At 47.8% G+C, this 23518-nt stretch overlaps 2 protein-coding genes across 3 annotated transcripts in view; one reads left to right on the top strand and one right to left on the bottom strand.

Moving 5' to 3' along the window:
* Nucleotides 1–7015, top strand: part of LOC101075546 (netrin receptor UNC5C) — a 113289-nt gene extending 106274 nt beyond the window's left edge. For both annotated transcript variants that reach the window (XM_029830365.1, XM_029830366.1), the window contains 4 exons: nt 441–590; nt 702–866; nt 2972–3150; nt 4290–7015. In XM_029830365.1, coding sequence (XP_029686225.1) covers nt 441–590; nt 702–866; nt 2972–3150; nt 4290–4452 — 657 coding nt within the window. In that variant the 3' untranslated portion in view covers nt 4453–7015. The remainder of the gene's footprint in view (nt 1–440; nt 591–701; nt 867–2971; nt 3151–4289) is intronic.
* Nucleotides 7016–7367: 352 nt separating this feature from the next.
* bmpr1ba (bone morphogenetic protein receptor, type IBa) lies at nt 7368–22635 on the bottom strand. Its single transcript, XM_003974817.3, has 11 exons — nt 22224–22635; nt 11374–11536; nt 11188–11290; nt 10964–11066; nt 10187–10283; nt 9905–10043; nt 9526–9718; nt 8889–9186; nt 8627–8802; nt 8269–8399; nt 7368–8186 (listed from the first exon to the last, which is right to left on the bottom strand). Exons 1-11 carry the CDS (start codon nt 22327–22329, stop codon nt 8061–8063), a joined length of 1635 nt encoding a protein of 544 aa, XP_003974866.1. The 5' UTR covers nt 22330–22635; the 3' UTR covers nt 7368–8060.
* Nucleotides 22636–23518: the final 883 nt, after the last annotated feature.

Here is a 23518-nt window from a genome sequence, read left to right as displayed (position 1 = left end):
CAAACCCCTCCTTTTTTTCCTGAGATGTTAGAAGAAGATTTATTGATTTATATTGTTTACGTGCTGCCAACGGGAAAAGCAGAAGAATGCTTTATTATTTGAGGCCTAAAAGCTCAAGTAATCAGAGCTCAGTCGACTTTATATTTTCTTCTGAAGAGAAACTGAATGAATTAATTGCACTGTCTCGCATTAAATAAGCTGCCTCCCGAATCTCACAACAGCAGAACTCTGGCTGGTGCTGAATTATTAATCAGTGCTTTTAGGAAGCACCTTCACGTCTCTCTGCAGCGCAGAAATGTGCAACCTTTCAGATCTGCAGAAGCAGGATGACTTAGAGGCCGTCTGCTGTCGCTAATGCTGCATGACTGTGAAGCCCAGGAGAGGCTGGAGCAAGCACGGGACGATGTGTGTAGCGTTTGTCCTGCTTTTCTTCCCTTTAGGAGGTTCTTCAGATGGAGACCCAGATGGGAGGGAAGCTTCTGGATGAGCCAAAGACTCTCAACTTTAAAGACAGCACACACAATCTGAGACTATCCATCCATGACGTGCCGCACACACACTGGAAGAGCAAACTCATCGCAAAGTATCAGGTGAATGATCTCTCTCTCTCTCTCTCTCTCTCTCTCTCTCTCTCACACACACACACACACGCTCTTACAAATAACAAATAAACGGATGATTCCTTTTGCTTGGTCCTGCAGGAGATCCCTTTCTATCAGGTGTGGGCCGGCAGTCAGAGGACACTTCACTGCACCTTCACTCTGGAGAGGCTGAGCTCGGCCACCGCGGAGATCAGCTGCAAACTGTGTGTGCGGCAGGTGGAAGGAGAGGGACAGATCTTTCAGCTCAGTAACACTCTGGAGGAGGTGAGCCCCGCCGACACGCTGGCAGAGAAATGGGAGAGAGTTCCTCACTTGGAGGGTTCCAGTCTGAAGGTCCTAAAGTCACTGAGTTCCTCTCTGCAGACACTCGGGTTTCCTGCTGTGGTTGTGTGACTGTTCAATCATTCATACGGAGGCAAGAGGTCACAGAACATGGGAGAAATACCTTCTCTTTGATTTTTCTGGGCATTGACTGTGTGTGTGTGTGTGTGTGTGTGGTTGTAGCTCTGTTTCGTTGTGTCTCTGTCCTCCAGAGCTGGACATTGAGTAAAAGATTGTCCCCAGAAATGTTGCTCGGACAGTGAACCGAACTGATAACTGGCTCTTCCTGATTGGCATAACCTTTAAACGGATTCATTCTCCACATCAAGGACTCCTTTTGTTCAAGTCAAACACAAGTTGCTCTCGTGGCTGTAGCGGCGTGAGCAGCTGTATCCTGGCCTCGGGCCGACCTGACAGCCCCCCCCCCCCCCCCCCCCCCCCCACCCTTCCCGTTGGCGCCGTCTCACTGCATCATTCCTGATCGATACAGTCTGACAAAGACATTTGTGATTATTTCCTCGCTGTGGTTAATGGACGTCTTTAATGTGGAGTTGCATCAGCGGTTATGAATATTAACAGCATTTACATGTACATTATTCTGATATTGTGGCATAGAGCTGACACTGACCCCCTCAGTTTTAGTGCTGCATCCTTAGTTTAAGACATTAGTTACATATATGTCTCTCCTTCATCTCTACCACCCTCCCTCCACCTCCTCCTTTCCCCTGCTGCCCACTCGCAGGAGGGTCTCCACTCACGTGAGCCTGGTCCTGCTCCAGGGTTCCTCCTGTTAAAGGAAGTGTTTCCTGCAACTGTTGCTTGTTCAGGGGTCCGCACCGGGAGACAATCTGGACTGTAACAGACGCTGTATAAATAAAGTTGGATTAAATGTTCCCGCGTCTCTTCTGAAAACGCTGATCATGTTGTCTGTTGAACATAAACAACTGTTGTCCCAAAAGCTCACGTCACCATAACAAGATGGCATTAATGCTGTGGCCTTTTCAGCTTTGCTCCACTTAGTTGAAATATATCCAAGATTGTGATTCAGAAAACGTGTATTTTTGTCATATTTTGCCACGAAGCACTTAAATTCAGAAGAGCTGCTTTTACTGTGACATTTTTATCACTCTGCTGAATATTTGCCACGATTCGAACAAAAGTTTATGTAGTAATTACTGTTTTCCAAATGGAAGCGTGGCATTTAAGGTGATTAGAGGCAAATGGCAAAACAGTTATTCATTTGGCCTCTTCGTGTTTGACAAAAGCGACACAAAATTATCGACCATCAACCAGCCAGCAGGCTTGGAAAGTGCAGGGGGAAAAAACCCAAAAACCCACCCAGTGGAACCACAGCTGTCTCTGTGCATCAATCATTCCGTTTCCGTTTCCAGCGGCAGAGCTTCCTGTAAAGCGCAGCTACCGGAGGAAGTGAACGGCAATCGCTCACAGCAACTGTAGCAGTTGTTTTCCTCCGCCGTGACACATTCATTAGACCGCCACGTCCTCCCGCTCAGGAGTGGCAGATTAATGAGGTGAGGAAACGGAGTGAGAGGCGCCAACAGGACGAGAGACCGAGCAGCTTGCGTTGTCATGTATTAATTAGCATGCACAGCGATATTGAACCGTTTACATTTTATGATGTTCCTGATGAAAAATACATTATAAATAAATACAAACACATTAAATCCTCTTCTGGAGTTGTTGTCCTGAACCTGTGGTTTCCAAACTGAGGGGCGCGGCCTCCCTGTGGGCGGCAGCACTGATACAGGGGGCAACTGTCATCACAGTTTCCTCTGTTGTGTTACATCCAGGAGGTGGCGCTAATACCACCAACCACCCTAAAAACACCACCAAAATGTTAACAGTGGCAATTTCAAAGTTTAAAGGAGAAAATAAGATGTCTGATGAATCAAATATACAAAAAATCTATTGTTATCACATAGTGGTAGACTGAGTTATTATGTTTGTTGTTCATGTTTTATCTATTCTGAGTATTTCATATACACTACTTTCATGAATGGGAGAGTTACCAGTTTGTATTTTTCCAGGATGTCCAGTGCATAGACACGTCCCTGATGGATCCTGCCAGTAACATCACGACTTTGGTCGGGCCAAATGCTTTCCGCATTCCGTTGTCCATCCGGCAGAAGCTGTGCGGAAGTCTGGATGCACCACAGACCAGAGGCAACGACTGGAGGATGCTGGCCCACAAACTCAACCTTGACAGGTGACAAAGACACTGATTTTTTTTCTTACCATTATTTTTTCAGCCATATTCATGATTCCAGGTCGATGGGATCACGAATGTGGGAAAAAATTCTCCGGAAGAAGGTCAGCTCTGATGTACGGTGGCTCTAATGGAGACGTTATCTCCATGTCAACGTCAGCTACGCATGCTGGATGTCACCTCGTTGCCAGTACAGTCAATATGTCTTTCAGACAGCAGAAACAGGCGCTTACTGGTGGTTAGCACAGCCGTAGCCACCTTTCATTTCTCTCCCTGTGGATTCTGAATCAAAGCTTCAAACAGGTTGCGTCCGCCTGTTCCCACATGTGTGTAATTCAGAGTTTAGTGAGCACCAGCGGCAGGAGCAGATGCAGGTTACTGAGAGGATGATTGGGCACGAGTGCATCTCATTGTCCCAGCAGGCAGCCAGCTCATGGAGCGCTCCGCTAATGCGGGCCCCAAAACATTCCTGGCTCGTGCGTTGTAAAAAAAATAAAAATAAAAAATGGAACAGTTCGCCAAAATGTTGTTTACCTCCACATTTCAACCATCTTCAAAAGGAGCATGGCGAAATGATCCGACACGCAAATACCCCCTTTTTATCCTGCCTGCTCTTTTAACTGCCACGTCAGACTGTTGAAGTTCAGAGAAGGACTCATCCTTCGCCACCCCCCCCCCCCCCCCCCCCATCCTGCACTCACGAATGCAAAACGCTGTTTATCATCCGTTTCGCTGAAGCAGTTGTGAGAGCAATAACAATGATTTAAAAAATCCCCATCTCCTCAGATGTTTTAAGTGAAAATGAGGACGGGACAAAAAAAAGAAAATGTCAGGATGTTGCGCCGGAGCGGAAATAATCAGGAAGGAGGAGCGACAGCGGTGCTCAAACGGAGTCTGTCGTCAGCGTAAGCGCGCGACATTTACATCTTCAGCGAGTCCGCCTCGTTTCTGAACTGCAACGCTGCGTTTATTCTTTATTTTGAGATTAATTATCGTATTTCGGTCGTTTTTAATGCCGTCTCTGCGATAACGGGCGGCTGCAGCTTAACAAAAGCTTGGATTTCATCCTTAAAGCTGTAAACTGTGAATGCAATATTTCAACGTTTGTCTCTGGTTTTCCCCTCTTTTCACCTCTCCAGGTACCTGAACTATTTTGCCACCAAGTCCAGTCCGACAGGCGTGATCCTGGACCTGTGGGAGGCCCAGCACTTCCCTGACGGAGACCTGAATGAACTGGCCGCCGTGCTGGAGGAGATGGGCCGCAGCGACAGCAGCCTCACCTCCATGACCAAGGACCACTGAGCAGCCGTCGCGGTTACTCCTGACAACGGCCGGGCCCCGGGGTGACCTCTGACCCTTCTGACGCCGCAGCTAAGCTCGCGAAGCATCGGAAACGTTGACGTCGACGTGCTCAAGCTGACGCTAAAACTGTGTGTGTACCTTTGTGTTTATTCGAGCAATGTTGCCGTGTTGTGTGTGGCTACAGGCGAGGGTCGACCCGATCAAAACCACAGCGACTGCAGCAGAATGCACGCCTAAACCGGACAAAACGAGACCTTCTCCAGCGTAACTCTTGTTCTTTTGATGGTACTTCACACAGAACTGAGAGAAAAAGACAACACTGGCCTTGGAAAATGTCACCAGAGTGAAAGAGAAGCTAAAGTGATCAGGGAAAAACGGGAGTAGTTGGGAAAACGGCGTCAGGTCAGCACTTTCAAAGAGCGAGCACAGAGAGGAGCTAACCTGGTTACAGCGGAAGGAGGAGGACGAGAACACGAGATGATGGAAGACGCCGCAGGCCATCGTCCGTGAGAGCGGGATGATAACGCAGATAATGAGAGACGGGAAGCGAAGGCGGGATCTTCTCCTGTAAGCCTTGGCTGTACCTGATGGCCGGTACAGTTGCTTTGGTCCTTATATCGTTTCCTAGGGAACGTTCTATGTATTCAGCTATCCCTATATGTGGATCATTTCCTGCACATGCATTTTGCTACAGACGGGGGTCCCGAACAGAAACAAGCTGTGCGGGATGTCTAGAGTTTGTGGGTTCCCCCTAGAATCTAACCTCTCCCATTTCATCCAGAGCATCTCTTCTTCATTTGGGGCTGTTTGCTTCTGCCTCTTTAATCCTGGTTGGAGGTGTGTATCTTATTTCAACAGACCCACCTGTGCCGAGCCCACGTGCATTTCCTGCCTCGTTCCCGCTGCTGTAAAAGCACAACCAGACAGCCAGAAGCTGCAGGCTGCTTTCGATACAGCCTTTTTTCTCTTTTGTGCTAGAGAGCATAGTAGAAAAGAATTCCCAGCAGATTTGGTAAAGTGTTTTTGGAACATGATTATTGCGTATTTGACCAAGAAATGACGGCACAAGCTGTCAAGGACTCCACATGCTCGACTCCAGCTGGCTTGTTTCTGCACAGGGCCCCAATTCAAAGACAAAAGAAGGGACAGGAAGTAAAAAGGGACAAAAATGTACTAAAATAAAGAAAGTGGTCTTAAAAAGTTATGTAGTATACAGGCAGAATCATTTATCGCCACAGTACACAGTATACAGATTTTATCATATTTTAATTGAGTCAAGCATATAAAAATTTTACATATATTTTGATATTATTTTTTTCTTCACATTTTCTGTATCTACACATCAGGTTGTCAGCTGTCTCGCTGCAGTCGGGTCATGTGACCTTTCTATGTGATTGCAGGTCAGTAGCACCATCCAGTGGCTTTTGAGGATGCTCTTTTTTTAAAAGAAAACAAATGATCTCAAACATTATCACCTTTGTACTAAAGTGTGATTTTAGTCATTTCCGCTTAGTTTAAAATTCAACATCTCTGTCATGCCGGCGTGTCACCTGCGTCTCCTTTTGAGTCTCCAAAGACCCCCCCCCCCCCCCCCCCCCTTCCCGAGGGGCCGATGTAAAAATGAAGTGTAATATATTTTTGTGATTTTCATTAGATGCTCATTGACTCAGGTCAGCAGGGCGCCGTGAGGCGTGAGGAAGGTGGAGCTTTTTGACATTTGTCACCACGGGGGAGGGGGTTAGGAGAAGTAGGGAAACAGGTGTAAATGACCTGTATTCCAAAAGCGGAGATGTTTCTGCAAGGATTAGACACAAGGAGGAGAATACGTCAGCTTACATCCATGCAGAGATCAGGTAAAGTGAAGGTGGAGGCCTCCAGATGACACCATGTAGAAAATACTAGCTACTAGCTAGCTGCTAGCATGAATGTTCTGAGCTGTCAGACTTTTTGGTTTATTTAAGGAAATGACCACATTGTGAATGCGATCATCCACACTTTGGCATGTGGGGTGCAGACAGGGGAGGAGACAGTCAGATCAGATCTGATTGAGCTGCACCTCTGGTTGTTTACCTGCAGGACACCCAGTTGGTTAGAGCCCCCAGGAGGGTCATGCTTGTTCAGGAGAAACCCAAAAGTATGTAAATATAGTTTCTACAGTCTGTACAGGTGTGTGCTGTCAGCTTTATTTGGCAAATCTGCGAACAGGAATAAGAGCAGAACAGTTAGATATTAGTTTATTTCTTAAGTTTTTTGTTTTTTTCTCTCTTGTAAACCTTTTTGTCTACTATGCAAACTTGGCATTTGTTATCATGATAGTTTAGAGCAGTGTTTAGAGCTTGTTATTGCTTTCTTTTGTTCTGTTTTATTATTCAGGGGTGATTTGAATTTGATTAGTTCAGGGTAGTGTCAGTGTCAATTTTAGCTAAGCCAGGCACGCTTCACCAATCTTGCTCAGTCTTGCTGAATGCTCGCCTCACTATCTCCTCTAACTGGTTTCTGTACAAAGTGTAAGAAAGAATTTTTAAGACGATTAATAAATTATATTTATAAGCAATGCTGATAAGCCGTGCTCCAGGCCGTGGCTCATTTCTTGTTCGCCTACACATTACCTTTGATTTTCTACTCATTAAGCGTACGTGCAGAACCGCAACAAGACTGTAGGTGGCGTTTTCCCCCACATTCTACCACCGCAAATGCTCATCCTATTTTTCAACAACAAAACTCTGAAGTCAATAAACAGGAAGGGAAGACAGCTCCCTCGGTTTACTTCTGCCTGCTATCAGTAAATCACGTGTCTCCTTGCAATATCAGCGCCATAGTTCCTCGCATTTATGACATATTTACAACATGTCATTCCAAAGAAATCAAGAGACTCTAGCGCCCCCTCTGGATGGCCAAAGAAACACGAAGCTTTGGTAAAACGTGTGTTTGGACATGAGCTTTATTTTTCAGGTACAGTCTTGAGTTTTTACAGGGACAACTCTCCCATCACAACTTAAAAAAAAACATACATGTGTACCTTTTACTTCAGTGTCGACACACGTTACCAGCATAAACCAACCGTTTAAAGCCTCAAAATACTCTATTAGTCTTATTATTATTAAATTCCTGTCACATAGTGTCAGTCATTGTAACCAAAAGAAGTCACTTTAAGTGCGTCCGGTCCAATTCTGAGTTACAGGCAGTAGTGAGAGTGTCGGGGCTCTGACGGAAGGCGTCATGCTGCGGGAGCGCCATCGTTACCGTGCGTTCTTTCCTTCTGTCAGCTCTTCGTCCACAGATTGTAGCTTTCACAGAAAGCAGCGGCATGATATTGACTCACTGGTGGGTCGCTCGACTACGAGCCGGATTCGCCTTTCTCCAAGGGGTTTCAGAGCATGTGGACAGGAGCGTGCTTTTAGAGTCTTCACTCGTTTTTCGTTAGCGGACGGAAGGGGGCTCTTTGTTTGCGCCAACCACCAGAGTCATGTGATACAAGGGAGATCGGACTGCGGGACTCCACCTTTGTCTGATGGCCTCTCTTCCCGTCCCGTCTACTTTTCCCCCGGGCCGGAGGACTGTGTGGCTCGGACCAGAGCGAGTCCGCTTGTTCATGCCTTCTTCTTCGCTCACAGCTTGATGTCCTGTGATTCTGACATCTTGGCCAGTGTCTTTTTCACTCGGAGGGCCGTGAGGCGGGAGCCGGGGTTGTGGGCCCAGCATTCGGTCATGAGCTTCCCCATCTGTCTCAAACACTGCAAAAGATCCGGAATTAGTTTGGCACTCAGATTGTGAGCGCGTGTGTGTTCACTTGGGTGTAGCAGTGACATCCTGTACCTCGTCGCTGGTCCATCGGTTGGGAAAGGACGGCCGTAGTCTCTTGATGCAGACCACCTCTTTCATGTCTTCATACGAAGGGTCCGTTGGAACTAACTCGTGATAGGGCAACTGGTACTCCTCAAGGATCCCTGTGGAAAACACACACACACACACACACACACACACACACATCACTTCTGTGCTCTCAAGCATATGCTTGGTATTTTGAGGCATCTGCAGTCTGAATACATTTGACATCAGACAAGGATGCTAGATTGTGTGATACACCTGTGCCACTATTTGACAGGTTGGCAGCGAGAACAGGCTCGTTTTTCTTGCATACTGTAAAGATGTATGAAATTCTGTGAATTCACACCTCCTGAGATGCAGCGCCGAGCGATCTCCCAGAGGATGAGCCCAAAGCTGTACATGTCCGCCATGATGTACGACTGAAAGTGACTTTTGTTCAGAGTCTCGTCCAGGACCTCTGGCGGCATGTAGCGCTTGGTACCAACTTTAGTGTTGGGGGGGATGTCGACCTCATTGGTGTCACTGGACAGAACAACAATTATTACATGACATCGAATCCAAGGCCGTTGCCATAGAATTTGGCAGCCGAGTTCCTGTGTTGCGCTCACCTGATAAACTTGACCGCCAGTCCCAGGTCGGCGATGCAGCAGGTCCCGTTCCTTTTCACCAGGATGTTCTTGCTCTTCAGGTCCCTGTGGGCGATGGCCGGCTTGCCTTGGGTGCCGAAGATCTCGGTGTGGAGGTGACAGAGGCCCGACACGGAGGAGTACGCCAGTCTCAGCATGGCTTTGTTGTCCAGCGTGGTGGATTTGAGGTAGTCGTACAAGGAGCCGTTTTCGTGGCAGTCGGTGATCAGGTAGAGCTGGGTCCAGGAGCCAGTGCCTTTAATATCAGCGGCAATGAAACCTGCGAGTGTGAGGACCCAGAGGGATGAAGACTGGGACGCAGGAGGGCCGCCACTCAGACAATTAGCAGTGGTTGAGACTCATGCAGTCTGTGATCAGCAGACTGTAATCGATCCCTTTATTTCTGCTCTTGTTGGTGCATTTGTTCACCTGCTTTTAACGGCTGTCATCAGTAGTTTGTTCGAATTGTCATTGATTTATACGCCCGGTCATCCGCCCATCAAATAACAACTTGGGAGTGCTTTTAGGCACTTAAGGGTGACGTTGCCAACACAGCAGACTGGTATAAAAATAATGACTCTTATCACAAATAAACAAGGCAGACAGAAATCAGCCGTACCCAGAATGTTCTCGTGTCGCATCAAGACGGTCTGATAGATCTCAGTCTCTCTGGACCAACTGGCCTCGTCGGTGGTGAAGAAAACTTTGACGGCAACCTTCTCACCCCGCCACTTTCCCATCCACACCTCTCCATAGCGGCCCTTGCCTATCTGCTTCACCATCTGGATCTGTTTGGCTATCGTTCTCTGCACCTGAGGGGACACATGGGGAAGGGCTCCTTTGATTCGGGCTCTTGATTGGCCAGAAAGCTAAAAGGTTTTACTTGGTAATGCACACATAGTTACAGCTTGAGCCATTGTTGCTATGGAAACCTGAAAGACGCCATCAAGTGATCTTATGTAGGACCCCTGTGAGGAACTGCAGTGTGTGCCTCTCACCAACAGAGGGAGCCCCGAGCCTGAGCCAGAGCTTTGGGACTGTTCGATCAGGTCCTTCAAAGACTCTCCAGGCAGGCTGTAACTCTCATCCTGCTCCAGGCCGATACTGTACCGAGGACGAGACTCCTGACGCCTGTACCTTCAAAACAAAAAGAATAATGGCCTAATTCAAAAAGACAGACAGAATCAATGTAAATCGGTGTAAACGATATAAAGGGTTGGAATTGCTCCGTGGCTGTGGGATTGGAGTTATACGTGTGTGTGTTGGACGGGCACGTTTACCTAATGTAGCAGAAGATGATGACGGTGACCAGTATGAGGCTGCACACGGTGACAGAGACCAGCAGGGCCATGTGGTGGATCTTCCCATCGACGTAGACTAGCCACGGCGTGGACGGAGAGGTGTCAGAACGAGAGAGAAACACAAATATCCAATCAATCACTTTCTCACCAGTGATCTGGAACGGTTTAATGAATGTGAGAGACAATGGCGGAGGAAACCAGGGACGGGTTCGCTGACGGATCAGTCGTCCCAACGAGTCGCTCGAAGCTCTTTGGACAGTAAATCAAGTATAAATCATATCTCGCTCATCCATTTTTCATCAAGCGCTGACAAACGCTCTTCCCCCGGGGGCGACGTTCAGATGCAGGAAACCCAGCTGATGGATTTCCACCCTGATCCACCATGATGGGGGTTCTGATGGATGACTCTACGCCTCAGTCTGACTCTGGCGCTGAGTCACCCGGGAGGGGGGGACAACAGGCTACAGGCTACAGGTGGAGGGTGGTGTGGTGGACACACCAGCACACACTGACACTCTTCCTGTCTCATATGCACTCCAGAAGGTCTCCAGAGACCCAAACCAGAGGTTTCTCCACGTGTGCCTGGAGAACATGTGCCGAAGATGTGGCAGATACCCCAGGACTTCCTCATGTCCTCCACCTTCTCCTTCTGAGTCACATGTGTGAACTGATCAAAACCACGCTCGTGTCCACACATGCAGATCCTGGATCAGATGTGTCTTCTGAACGCGGGGGGGGGGGGTAAGGTGAACTTACGGGGAGGCTTGAGCGGCGGCAGGGTGGGATGCAGGTTCTTGTTGCAGTAATCCTCGTCGGTGCAACACTCGATGGATCTCCTTTGTTGTGAGCCCACCGTGTCCTGTAACAGACCAGATCAGAAGAAGGGGTCAGAAGAAGGGTTTGACTGGCCTAGGCCGGCCCTAAAGTCCCGCTGTCTTTGAGCACAGCATCGTGATGTTCCATAACGTTCCATAACTCACCCGGCACTGAAACACTGAGCCGCCCAGCCCCAGGCAGCCCGCAGTCTGGACCGGAACCCCCGCCGCCTCCTCCTCCACCATGGTGAAACAGTAGCCATCCGTCCTGGAGGACAAGGTCCATGGTTTTCATGAAGGGATGCAAGCTTTTTATTTATTTTTTTGCCTTCAGCTCAGCTCTTGGCTCACCTGCACGTGTTGTTGGTGGAGTCTTCGGGGCAGTAGTGGTAACAGTGGCACCATAGAAGTCTCTGGGCGGACGGTGCCGGAGCTGCGCTGCCGCCGCTCTCCTTCCCGCTCCCCGCTGCCTCCCTATTGGAGGCTTTCAGCAGCATACTGTCCAATATGTTTCCTGCAAGGAAAGAAGCAAAAAAGTAGCTGATGAGAAGTGGAAACAGACCAGTGAGACTCTCAGCAACTAATTTGGGACTCAACCTGAAGTAAAAATAACTCTAATTGAGAAATATCCTTAAAAGCTCAAAGGTTTGCTTCCGTGAAATGTCCTTCCTGGGAGGAAAGATCCGTTTGTCAGTCCTCCATATCGTATTTCAAAAGAGCACCTGTTTGTTTGTAATGGGGTCGCCCCCCCCACCCCACCCCACCCCGCCCCACCGGAAGAATTTTGCTTCCACGGCTCTCGCCGTTTTTCATTCATGGCATCATAATGGTGGAGACCAGATGCTGAACAGCTGCGGGCGGCGGCCGTCTCTCCGCTGTGAGACGCAGCGTTGGCGAGGCCAGCATCCGCTCCGCTGATCCCCGTCTCAACACTTTCACTCTCACGTTCGCTGCATCACGGAAATTGTTTTCTTTTGAAACACCCACGGTTCTTAAGAACGCACCAGACAGATGTGGTGACTGCAGGCTCTAAAGGCAGCTTGACTGATATTTTCATTTCTGATGGTCACATGGAGCAACAGTTTAGCAGCGTTAGCGCTGAAATGTTTGTTAGCAGCACTAACATTTGATGCGATTGCAGCTCTGTTAGCCACAAACCACAGGTGGAACTCAGATGTGGATGAAACTTTGGATTTAAATCTGTCCATTTTAGGCCACTTAGAAACACGCCGGCAGACTTTGGAGGGAGACCACGGCGATATTCCTGAAAACACAACCATTAGACGGCTGTAAATTTTGGTCATATTTCCATTTTGGACTCTGGCGTGCAACATTTTGTTATCGAAACCACCTGAAAAAGTCCAGATAAGGTTAGATCCTAGTGTAGCTATAAATCTGAACATTAGGGAATTTAAATGGAACAACAATCAAACAAATCCCTATCAGACCATGACTCAGCGATGCTAATTCAATTCTGACGAGTTGGTGGAAAGTTTAAAACTGTAAAGGGGTGTGGGGGCGTATTCGGGGTCGTTCTGCACTGTCGGTCAGACGGCGAGCGAAGAGTCGAATCCTCGCTTTCAGCTGAGCGCCACTGACTTTCACAGGACATCAAAGATCTTCCTCTCAGGAGCGACGCTTAGAGCTCGCTAATGGAGCGAACAACAAGCAGTTCCCCCAAACGAGCACAGCCTTCACCACCGAGCCCCCTTTTTAAATGTCTCTCTTGTACACAGTGTCGACAATGCCGCGAGAGGGCCGGTGGGGTTTAAAGGGGTCACTTTAACAATTGACCGATTTGAGTGAAAGGGAGCGCGGAAGGGTTGGAGGGGGAGAAGAAAGGGGGATTAACAAACGAGAAGTGACAGAGCTGCGGGGAACTGGTGGGCAGTTTAGCAGCGCACAGAGGGGACCGACCAGAGGCCACTGGCCTTTTCCACCCTTTCTCTCACTCTGAGAGAGAATCCATCCATCCCGCTCCCTAATGCTCACTCACTTTGTGTCTCACTCCCAAACAAGCTCTCCCGTCCCTCCTTTCCTTTGTGTATCTTTGTGTAACCGGCCTCGGCCTCCCTCCCGCATCCTCGGCTTCTCCTTTCCCTGATAAAAACCTCTTCATGTTGTTTTCCTTTTGCTTTGTTTCAACCGCGCCGTCTCCCACGCGTCCTTCTCCTCTCACCCCTGCTGTTTTCCCCCTCTCGTCTTTCTTCCTCTCTCCTCTCCGTGTGAGCGGACAGTCATGTGAGGCGCTCCGCTGTTTACAAAACACTTCAGATTTCCACATCTATCCCGCACCTGGGACTCCTCACTCCGGGGGTGCGTGCACGGAAGAACAGAGAGAAGGTTGAGATAAAGAAAGGGAAAAAAATGGGAGCGGGCAGAATTCTTTTTTCAAGGTGCAATGCGTGAAATAGTATCCTGGCAGCACGAACCTGAAGTAGCAAGAACTACGTATCATCATATTTGCACCTCTAGCGACACTTTGTGAGATTGATTTTTCTTTTAAATTCCATCCACAGTCGGTGTTTATGATGAATTTTAACGTCAAGCTATCGCTAACATGTGCATCAAAAATGAGGGCTCACCCATTTTTTTTGTCTGCCGACTCATTTAAAGCGCATTAAAGGTGAGCTACAGTAGGTAATAGTCTTCACACACGGCCTAAAAATTAAGGAGTCATTTTTAAACCAGCCACGTTTGCATTTCCTCCCTCCACCTCTAATATTCCAGCTAGCCTTCTGCCACACGCGTCTGTGGGAGGGCGAGCGACCAAGGACAGATTCTCAGGGATGAAAGAGGACTGATTTCCCTCTGCAGAGATGGAAGAACTGCCCGTCCTAGAAACTCGCACAAAAAGTTCTTTTTTTTCTTCTCTCATTAGGAGCGATGCGATCAGCAGAAGGAAAGCCACTTTTCTTTTGAGAAGACATTTCACCCACGCTGGAAACGTTTTCCCAAACTCAACACTGATGTCGACACTTTGGGCATGTTTCAGGTTTAATGGCAGGATATGAAGGGGGTGCGAATGTGTTATTAACAACTGTGACACACACACACACACACACACACACAAAGTGAGAGGTATGTGAAGCACGAGACAGAAGATTTAGTGACAGACAGACAAAATGTGGAAGACGAACGAAGGGGAAAATATTCATTTGTTATCCCGCTCATGTCAAACAAGGCCAGCCACAAAAACCCTTTCAGCGCCCGTGTAAACACTACCCGCCTCCCCGTTCCACTTAGGACACACTCATTTGACGACGCTGCTGCCTTCCTGCCCCCTTCTTCCTGCTGAGTAGCGGTCCATCTTGCTAGTGTTTGACAGGGCCGTCGCTGCACAGAAAGAAACATTTAAGGCTGCGGGCTTTTCTTTTTTCTTTTTCCTTTGGTTCCCTTCACTCCCGTTTAGCTTTATCGCTGTGTTCTTGTTCTTATCTCTGTGTTCATCTTCCTGTCAGTGTTATGATGAGGCCAGACATCCCACATGTGCAGGAATGTCTTAATGAAGCCGGCTCTGGGATCGTGCAGCTGGACAATGGGAAACCGAGGTCGACCCTGTTTTGGCTGAAGACGCTCAGGATTTCAAGGGACTGTGAGGAACGCTTGTCTCCTCGTCATTGATTTTCATAATAATGAATGTTTCTAAGCTGTGGGAGGACACTGAAGAAGCTGGAAACCCACACAGGCACTGGGAGAACATGCAAGAAACACATGCTGGTGGAGGCCTGAGGAGGCACCTGACCAGGCCTGAACGCTGGAGAGAGAACATGGTCCTCAAAATGAGCCTTTTTTAACTGGATTGACCCGTTGACCAGATCGGTTCCTCTCATTATTCTATTCTTCATTGTTTTAGGAAATCACGCCGGAGGCCGAGTCTGACCACAGACCACAGAAGAAAATGTGACGCGAACACGGTTTAGGATCCCGTTTCTACACCGAAACCGGCAGAATCGAGCCGAGGAGAGGATAATTGGGAGCTGCCGGAGCTGCTTTCAGCCCTCCTGTCCTCCAACACAACAACATCATCAACAGCTCTTCAAACATTCCTTCATTATGTCACCCTGATGAATGATGCAATAATGAGCTAGGCTCTGGGTGTGCAGCTGTCATCCCTGTGTGTGTGTGTGTGTGTGTGTGTGTGTGTGTGTGTGTGTGTGTGTGTCCTTTTATGGGGAGGAGTGACATGTACACAAGGGTTGTGGAACTCGGATTTCATGTGAAGACCCTCAACGTTCCTTATGGAGTAGCAGGAAGTGGTGAACCGGCTCTCTAAGGAGGCTGCAGAGGGAGAAAGGAGTCAAAGGGCTCCAGCTGGTCTCGTCAGAAGGTGCTCAGTTCCTTCTCAGGGCCATCTGGGAGCTGCTCTTCCCATCTAACCAGACCTGGCTGGATCTGGCAACACTCCCCTGATGCTTCTGATCCCAATCCGGCTCCCAGACTTTACCCTGATGTGACTCAGATATTCTATACATCCCAGCTAATATGGCAGCTCCGTGATGATGGTTCCCCCTCAAACCATCAATTGAGACCTCTGATTCAAAGCCTCGCAACGCTAAACACCGGACTTTTTAAAACACACCACGCACGATTTCCAACACAACTCTGCGGCGTGTTTGTGTCCAACCGCTGATCTGCAGAAAATCCATTAAAGCGGCCGATTCTCCACGCCGTCGGACAGATGCGTTTGCTGCATCACATGGAAGGGCAGATCTTTCTGAGGGTCTTATTTAAACACATGCCATCTTGTTATGCAGCTCTCCCTATTTACAGCCCAGATATGTAAAAGACATTAGCCACCGTTACGGAGCTGGCAACGGCGTGCGGATGAAGACGTTCTGCAGGGATAAACAGACGGTCACGAGGTGCGCCCGCATTTTTGGATTGGGTGAGTTTTTTGCTTGATAATCTTGGAGGAAGATGGTCGATTTTAGTCCGGTGTTTTTGAACGACAGAGTCAATAAATACGAAAACTGCAGATCTCCTTGAGTAGCTGCTTCCAATTTGAAAATAAACTAGAGTGTTTAGCTAGTTGCTAAATCCTCTTCCATGTGTCTACTGTAGGTTAGTGGTTAGTGTGACATTTTGCCAGGAAACAAGACCTCTTTAACTTGAAAACTCTGATTTATTTTGTGTGTGAACCACAGTGACCTCAAACTTTTACTTTGACTCCTTTCAGATTTTCGCCCTCGCTACGCTAAAGTCTTTTATCTCGTCGCTAATGTGCATTAACATTTCCAGCTGATACAATGTGAAGCACAAACTTTAGATCCTTTCATGTGTGGTCTGTAATGGTGATGACTGCGGTCTTTGCAGGAATATGCAGTAAGAAGGAGTATTATTACGGTTTTAGCGGGTTTTGACGCAGTGGTTTTAGCAGGAAAACCACAATAAAAAACTTCAGCCCATTTCCGCCAACATTTCCAGGAACATATAATCCACCAGGGTAAACAAAAACTAAACTAAAAACCCTGGTAATCTGTGTGGTTTGCTTTTCCACCGGGCCTCAGAAGTTACGGCCTGTTCACGCACAAAGGAGTAATGACCTTTAATAAAAGGTGGAAAAGGGTCTTTTGACTGAAAGAAGCTTTTACCTCAGCGGTGTCACCAGGCTGACCAGAATAGCTTCTGTCTGCCGTGGGTTAGTTATCTTAAACTGCGTAATTATCTCTGATGGGGAGAAGCAGCCAGGCTAACGACCCCACACCTCACTGGAGTCAGCCGGGATCGTGACCTCCAGCAGGCTCTGGAGCCGGCCGACGGCTGGACACCAAACTGGAACGGGATGCAAGCAGATACTGGTGGAAATGTGACGAGGAAACAAAATACTTCCGCACACGACTGGGACCAGGAGATGCACGTTAATGCGACGGTTTCAATCTCAACATGGTTTCATGCTGCGACACTGGTTTGAGCACACACGCGCGCGCCCGTCAGTCCGTACACGCTCTGCAGCTATTTTTACCTCATCAGATGAGCTATTCCTGTGCTAACATCATGTGATTCATTGTTCCAAATCATCCCTATAAACCGATAAACAATGGACACACACACACACTCACGAGGTAAAACCTGTGGAATGACTGTACAGCAGACGCACGCAGCATTTTTAGCAGGCGTAGCCCCCGACTGCTAGCGCGAGTGGCTAAAGTCTAATTGCATATCACCTTTGTGGCGTCACATAAAAAAAGAAATGCATACAAACAATTTGGAGTTTTTTGATTTCTGAAATAAGTACCGAACCCGGTCATTTAATAATCAACACAAGGCAACCATATTCACGATATTCTTCCCAGCAAGTTAAGAAATAGTCCCACTAGATCAAAGGTGCAAAAACGACCATAAAATTCTACAAGAAGAGTCGCAGATGTGCAAAATACATGGACTGAAACTTCAATCAACCTTCAAAAGAGTGAGTGTTCTCTGAGATACGACTGGAGCAAGTGTTGAGATGCAGATAGGAGTCTGATGAAGTTGTTGTCATGGTTTCCAGACACAAGGCATGCTCACTGGGTCAAGCTGCTTCCACAGTCAAGGTAATAACGCCGATAAGATGATGTTCTGAACAATCCAAGAATTCAGTGTGGGCAGAGTTTGACCTTAGTGAACACAGCGATAGAGAACGCCTTGATGCAAGCGTCTGTTTGATTGGAGATAAAAACGCCATGATAATGTGAATTATATCTGAATTCTGAGGCTTTTGTATCAGGAATTTAAGGCTGATAATAAATGTTAAAATGTGCTGACGGTGTAAGATGTGAGATTTTTCTATGTGTGTGTCTGTGTGTGTGTGTGTGTGTGAGAGAGAGAGAGAGAGAGAGAGAGAGAGTCCGTGTTTGGCAGTAGATGGAGGGTTGTTGGTGTTAACATTACAGCTGCCGTCTGTTTATTTCCCAAAAAATTCAGCCTGTGGCATCTCAGTCATCCCCACAGGCTTAAACACACAGTTTCGATCCATTTACAGCCTGGTTCTGTGCACGTGTATCCAGCTTTTCATTGTGTGCCTGTGTGTGTGTGTGTGTGTGTGTGTGTGTGGGTGTGTGTTTATAAACGTACATCCCTTTAACGAGTGGACAATAAGAGATATGTGGACTTCACAGTGGATTTGTGTAACATCCATCATAAAAACTGTGTCTACAATTTACAAAAAAATTGTCTACACAAACCTGTGCTTGGTATTTATCTGTGTGTGTGTGCGCGCGCATGTGTGTGTGTTTACAGTTCTATGCGGCCCACTGTCTCTCCGTGTGATTAGATTCCCATCATCTAAGTCAAATATTGCCCATCAGAGGCTCCAGACCTCCTCTGTACTATCTCACTGGACAAACATGCTGTCAGCTATTCCTCTTCTCTCGTCTCTCTCTTTCTGACACACACACACACACACGCACGCACACACACGGGCAGCCATTAGATAGCCATCACTGCATGATGATTGTCTATATTCCCATAAATCTATTTGGTTAAAAGTGGACACGCTGACATCCAAAAATGACCCTAAATTGCCGTCTGTGAATGTTTCTTTCACCACATTTTAAGCCGTTGATTCATTCGCCTCCTCCTTGCCAACAATTTCCTGCAATTAACCCATTGGCCAAATATGAATCGTTCAAGAGCCCGTGAGGTCATGTGTTTTCTGTCCGGACAGAAGACATGACAGCATCTCTGACTGAGCAGAACATCTGAGCACTCGAATTAGCCTTCAGCTCACTCATCTGTAAAACAGAGAAAGCAGAACTTCAAACTTCTAAAGCTATATTTCTCATCCATCTGCATTGACTCGGAATATGCACCTACTCCCAACACAATTAGTCCATCTGAAACAGAAACCGTTCCAGGGGCCGTGACGGCCCGCCACATGTGTATGGAAAACCTTAAGCCCCGAAAGACCCGACGCACAGCGGCTGTGACAGCCAGCTTTGCTCTGCTGCGCAGCGCAGCGCGTCACCTGTTCCCTGTCCATCACTGCATTGTGCCGCTCAGTTCGACCTCTTATGGCTGCAGCGCAACGACTACAGACAAAATACACAGATGAAACGCAGAAACGCAGCAGCAAAACTTCCGGATGCACTCTCATGTTTTCAAGATGTCCGAGCACAATGTGACACTCTGCGGTCAAACAGTGACCTTCATATCAAAACACACACACACACACACACACACACACACACACACACACACACACACACACACACACACACATTCCTATCTCTATGGGGACCACCCTACCCATAATACATTACCCAGCTCTGGACTCTAACCCCAACCATCCCAACTAACCCCTAAATCCTAACCGTAACCTAAAGCCGATTCTAACCTCAACCTTAAAACCACTCCTTATCCCTCAGTCTTTTGAAGTTCTCAGGTAACATGGCGAACATGGTTAGTAGAATGAGTATTTTAGTATTCAATATGTAATAAATGTGAAGACACTTGCATGCACACACACACACGTGCGCGCACACGCACAGAGACAAAGTCAGACTGGTAGCCTGAATGGGTAAAGTTACTGGATCTGTGACAGGATGTCACCCCCCCTTACTCCCCAAGTCTGGGGGTCATTTTATTTTCCTTCCTGTTAAACACAACATTAAAGCAGGGCAAATCAAAGACATGAAAGGGAGAGTGGATCTGAATTCTTGCGGCCAAATTAGCCCTTTGGGTCGTGACCTGTTGCCCTCCCCCAGATGGTGAGTTCCTGTCTGCATCTCACACAACAAAATAATATCGTCTCAGCCATGTCTGAGATGAAATTTGACTTCAGGACGCCAGCAATTTGGTCTTTGAGCGGCGCGCAGCGGGGCCTTACCTTCGCTCCACAGCCGGAAGATCAGTGGCTCTAATTGGGTGTCAGTTTGCAGCGAGGATCCAACACATCCTGGCAGGAAGCAGAAAGCGCGAGCAGCAGTTTCAAAGGGTGAGCCAGCTCTCAAGACTTCTGCCTAGGCTCTTCCGACTTGTTATTATTATTATTTTAAAAGGTTTAACGCCAGGCTGCAGGGGTTGGAGTAGAACAAACGCACCATCGATTTTATCGTGAGCATCAGTGATTCTGCCCTGTTAACCTGTTGCTCTTCCTGGAAAGCACCATAAGGATCATCATTAAGGTGTTTGTGACACCATGGCAACGAAGCTAGCTCATAAAAGAGCGCAGCAACAGTTCGCAAGCAAACACATGAAGCAAGAATGAGCCTTTTATTACGTTAAAACAAACAAAGTGAGCGGCGGCGACTAGCGGACAGTGACAAAAGCAAAGCAACTGGCCGAGCTTTGACTGTGAAAACTGATACAGCGGCGCTTATTTCCACCAAGGACAATGAAATGTAAGCTATCACGCTCACTCCTCACTTCCCAGAACTGGCGGCAATGGGCTGCAGCCTGGAGAGGGTGGAAGGTCACAGATGATCTGCATGTGTGCGTGATTCATACAGCGCGCACATTCCTAATGCGCGCCTCTCTCCTTGAGTAATAACACAAGAGCGTCCTTTATTTGTTTGCGGGAGAGGCAATATCCTTGACACGCCGTGTGACCTTCAGGCAGAAAAAACACGGGAGCTGCTCATTTCCATAGGCTCTTCACCTGTGAACGCCGGGAAGCACCGGGCTTCCGATCACATGACCTTAGCCTCAAAGTGAAACCTAAGAAAAATGACTATAAAATCTCTCTCTTCTTTTTCTCTCTTTCTCTCTCTCATCATAACATTTCATTCAGAAAACAAATATTTGCCTTTTCAGACACATCAGCGTGTCGAGCGACAAAAGGGTCACTTACTGGCCCAATCAATCATGTCTGCGTCAACAAACAATGAGCCCAAGACTTGAAATGTGATATTTGATTTTGATTAATATAGTTCTCACTGTTTGCATGCCCCAAATTGATCTTTAACAATATCCTTTAGCGGGAGAAATAATAAAAGATATATACACACATACTCACATATGTGTGAGTATGTGTGTGGTGGATGTGGCAGCTGAGTTTTAAAAACCTGGAAAAATAGTAGTAGTTTTACCCATCCAATAAAGGGCTTCGAGTCTGTATACAGAACAATGATTAGTTGGCACGTATGTTTACGTGCTGGATCGCCATGGTAACAAAGATGTTGAATGAGCCTCGAGAAGCCATAAAGTCCCAATGATCAAGAATATTACTGACAGAGCAAGAATGAAGACATTCAAGGGCGGAAACTTGAATTTAAAATGTAAGATTACAGAAGGGAAAAAAATAGCAAAATTGAATAATTTAAAATGAAGATTTAAAGAGAGATTTTCTTTCTTGAAAAACAAATCTGGTGTCAAGACAAAACTATGGAAGAGGAGACTAAAAGAGGTATTTTTCCGCCCGACGTGCATTTGTGGCGTGAGAATTGACTGTCATTCCTTTGAATGATAAAGGAGCCTTTTTGAGCAGGAAGAATAAATCACCAGGAGGGGTAACACAGCATGGACTCCATAGGAAAGCCGACCCTACTGGTGACAATGACAGGAAAGATGGACGAGAAAGAGGGGATGACATGAGCCAGAGGTCACAGCATGACCTCGGCACATAGCAGAGAGTCTGAGCCGTGAGCTTCTGCTGGCTTTACTTCAGGACTCCCAGCTGAAACAATCTGTGATGACTTTAAATAGACCAACAATAAAAAAGAAAATACCAGCGCGGGCGCAGTCACGACTCATCTGCGGGCTCCTGGTCCGTGTTCTGCACACCACTGGAAGCCTCCGTCAAACCGGAGAAGGTGAATTTCCAGGAGGGTCGCGCACATCGCAGCCCTTAAACACTTTACAGACCATAAAATCCAACCGGTCTCTCGCCGATCACGTCCCACATACCAAACATGGTCACGGACAAAAGCAGCTAACGGCGTCCCTCCGTGACAATATCACTGCCAGCCCATGTGAGGAGATCAAAACACCTGCCGTGATTAAAATCCCGCATGTGCTGGAGGAGCTGCAGGACTCTGACAAGAGCCAGGCTGACAGATCAGGCTGAGAGGCTGGTTCAGACTTTTAAGGGTGTCAAGTTGTCACACTGAAGAGCCCCAAACACCCCTCTTGCATACCTGAGGTCAAACCAAGTGCTGTGCTAGAATTCTAACTAAATTCATCCGTCCACACCGGCAGCAGGGCACAGATTTGTGCTCCGGTCGGCACAGGCAGGAGTCAACATGGGAGGCGGAACAGAGAGAAGTTTTGCAGTCACTCACCGTGTGCCTGCACGTGAAGGGAGAGCAGTCCGAGCAACAGCAGAGGACTCTGCCTCCATAGGCAGACGGACAGGCAGCGCTTCAGCCTTCCTCCCTGCACTGGCATGGTGCAGTCTGCCGCTCCTCTCCTCTCTTCTGCCTCACTTCAGTGTTCTGCCCGGGACAGGATCCACACGCCTCCTTCTCCCTCCCGGAGTGTGTATGTGTGTGGATGAGGGAAGAGAGAGAGAGCAAAGAGAAAAAGAGAGAGAGAGAGCTGGCGGTGGGTGGGGGGTTGGAGGGGGGGGAGCGGCGGGCATGCGAGCCCTGAATGTGTGTGTGTCCGCGCAGCCACAACGTGAGAAAGTCCACACCATGTGAAACGCAGCAGCTATGGCAGCACAGCAGTCGCAGTCGATTGTCCTCCAGCAGCGTTCAACAGTAGCAGCTCAGCTGAGAGAGAGAGATAGAGAGAGGGAGAGAGAGGAGGGGGGTGCAAAAAGGTGGAGTTTATTTCACTTGTGTAGTAGGGAGGGCTGGCCCAACACACACACACACACACACACACACATACACACACACACTGAGGGAGGACATGGGTGCATAGAAACGGGGGCAGGGAGCAGATGGGGGTGAGATGGGGTTGAGTAAAAAAGGAGGAGGGTGAGGAGTGTCTGGAAAACAAGCTCGAGTATCTGAGGGAGTTGGCACGGGGGGGGGGGGGGGGGTTAAAAGACAAACAGCTACGAAGGAGGGATTTTTAACATCTCATGTTTTCGAGGGGCCTGCTTTCAGGATTTGTTAGTGGGATGCTAAAATAGAAAGTTTCACATGAGAGGATGGAAACCGCCAGTCAGACCGCGAGGCAGCAGACAGAGGCAGCATCTAGCTGAGCCATGAAATTCACCAATTCGGCAGAATGGGAGACAGGCGCAGGTCTGACGTACGTCAAACCGATTCAGTCATGATCTCATCGTGACAATGTTCTCGAGGTTCGACAAGTTAAAAATGCCGATTTTAAACAGCAAGGCTGCAGCAGGACGATGGCCTGTGCATGGCGTTATTGCAGCTTTGAGACAGCCCCGACGCAGGTGCAGAAATGTGAGAACCGTTTCAGTGTTTGAGGAACACAGAGGACACGTCTGAGGGTTTCCCAACATTCCTCCGTTAGTCCAAAGAACCTGTCAAGATCTTTAAAAATAAGATAAAATAGGGGATTATTTGTGAACCTGAAGACCACACACTGAAATGAAAGGGCAATTTCTAAGGGTAATTAGACTGAAGCAGAATTCTCACCAGTTAATCATCTTCAAAAA

Source organism: Takifugu rubripes, chromosome 21, assembly GCF_901000725.2.
Source record: "Takifugu rubripes chromosome 21, fTakRub1.2, whole genome shotgun sequence".
NCBI classification, from domain to species: Eukaryota; Metazoa; Chordata; class Actinopteri; order Tetraodontiformes; family Tetraodontidae; genus Takifugu; species Takifugu rubripes.
The sequence above is the reverse complement of the archived record's forward strand: the minus strand, read 5'-3'. Positions and strand labels throughout refer to the sequence as shown.

Coding starts and splice junctions, on each gene's coding strand:
- bmpr1ba (XM_003974817.3), bottom strand. CDS start 22,329: ATGCCAGTGCAGGGAGGAAGGCTGAAGCGCTGCCTGTCCGTCTGCCTA. Junction 11,067..11,187: donor GCTCAGTGTTTCAGTGCCGG/GTGAGTTATGGA, acceptor GGTCTGTTACAG/GACACGGTGGGCTCACAACA. Junction 9,187..9,525: donor GCGACACGAGAACATTCTGG/GTACGGCTGATT, acceptor TCACACTCGCAG/GTTTCATTGCCGCTGATATT.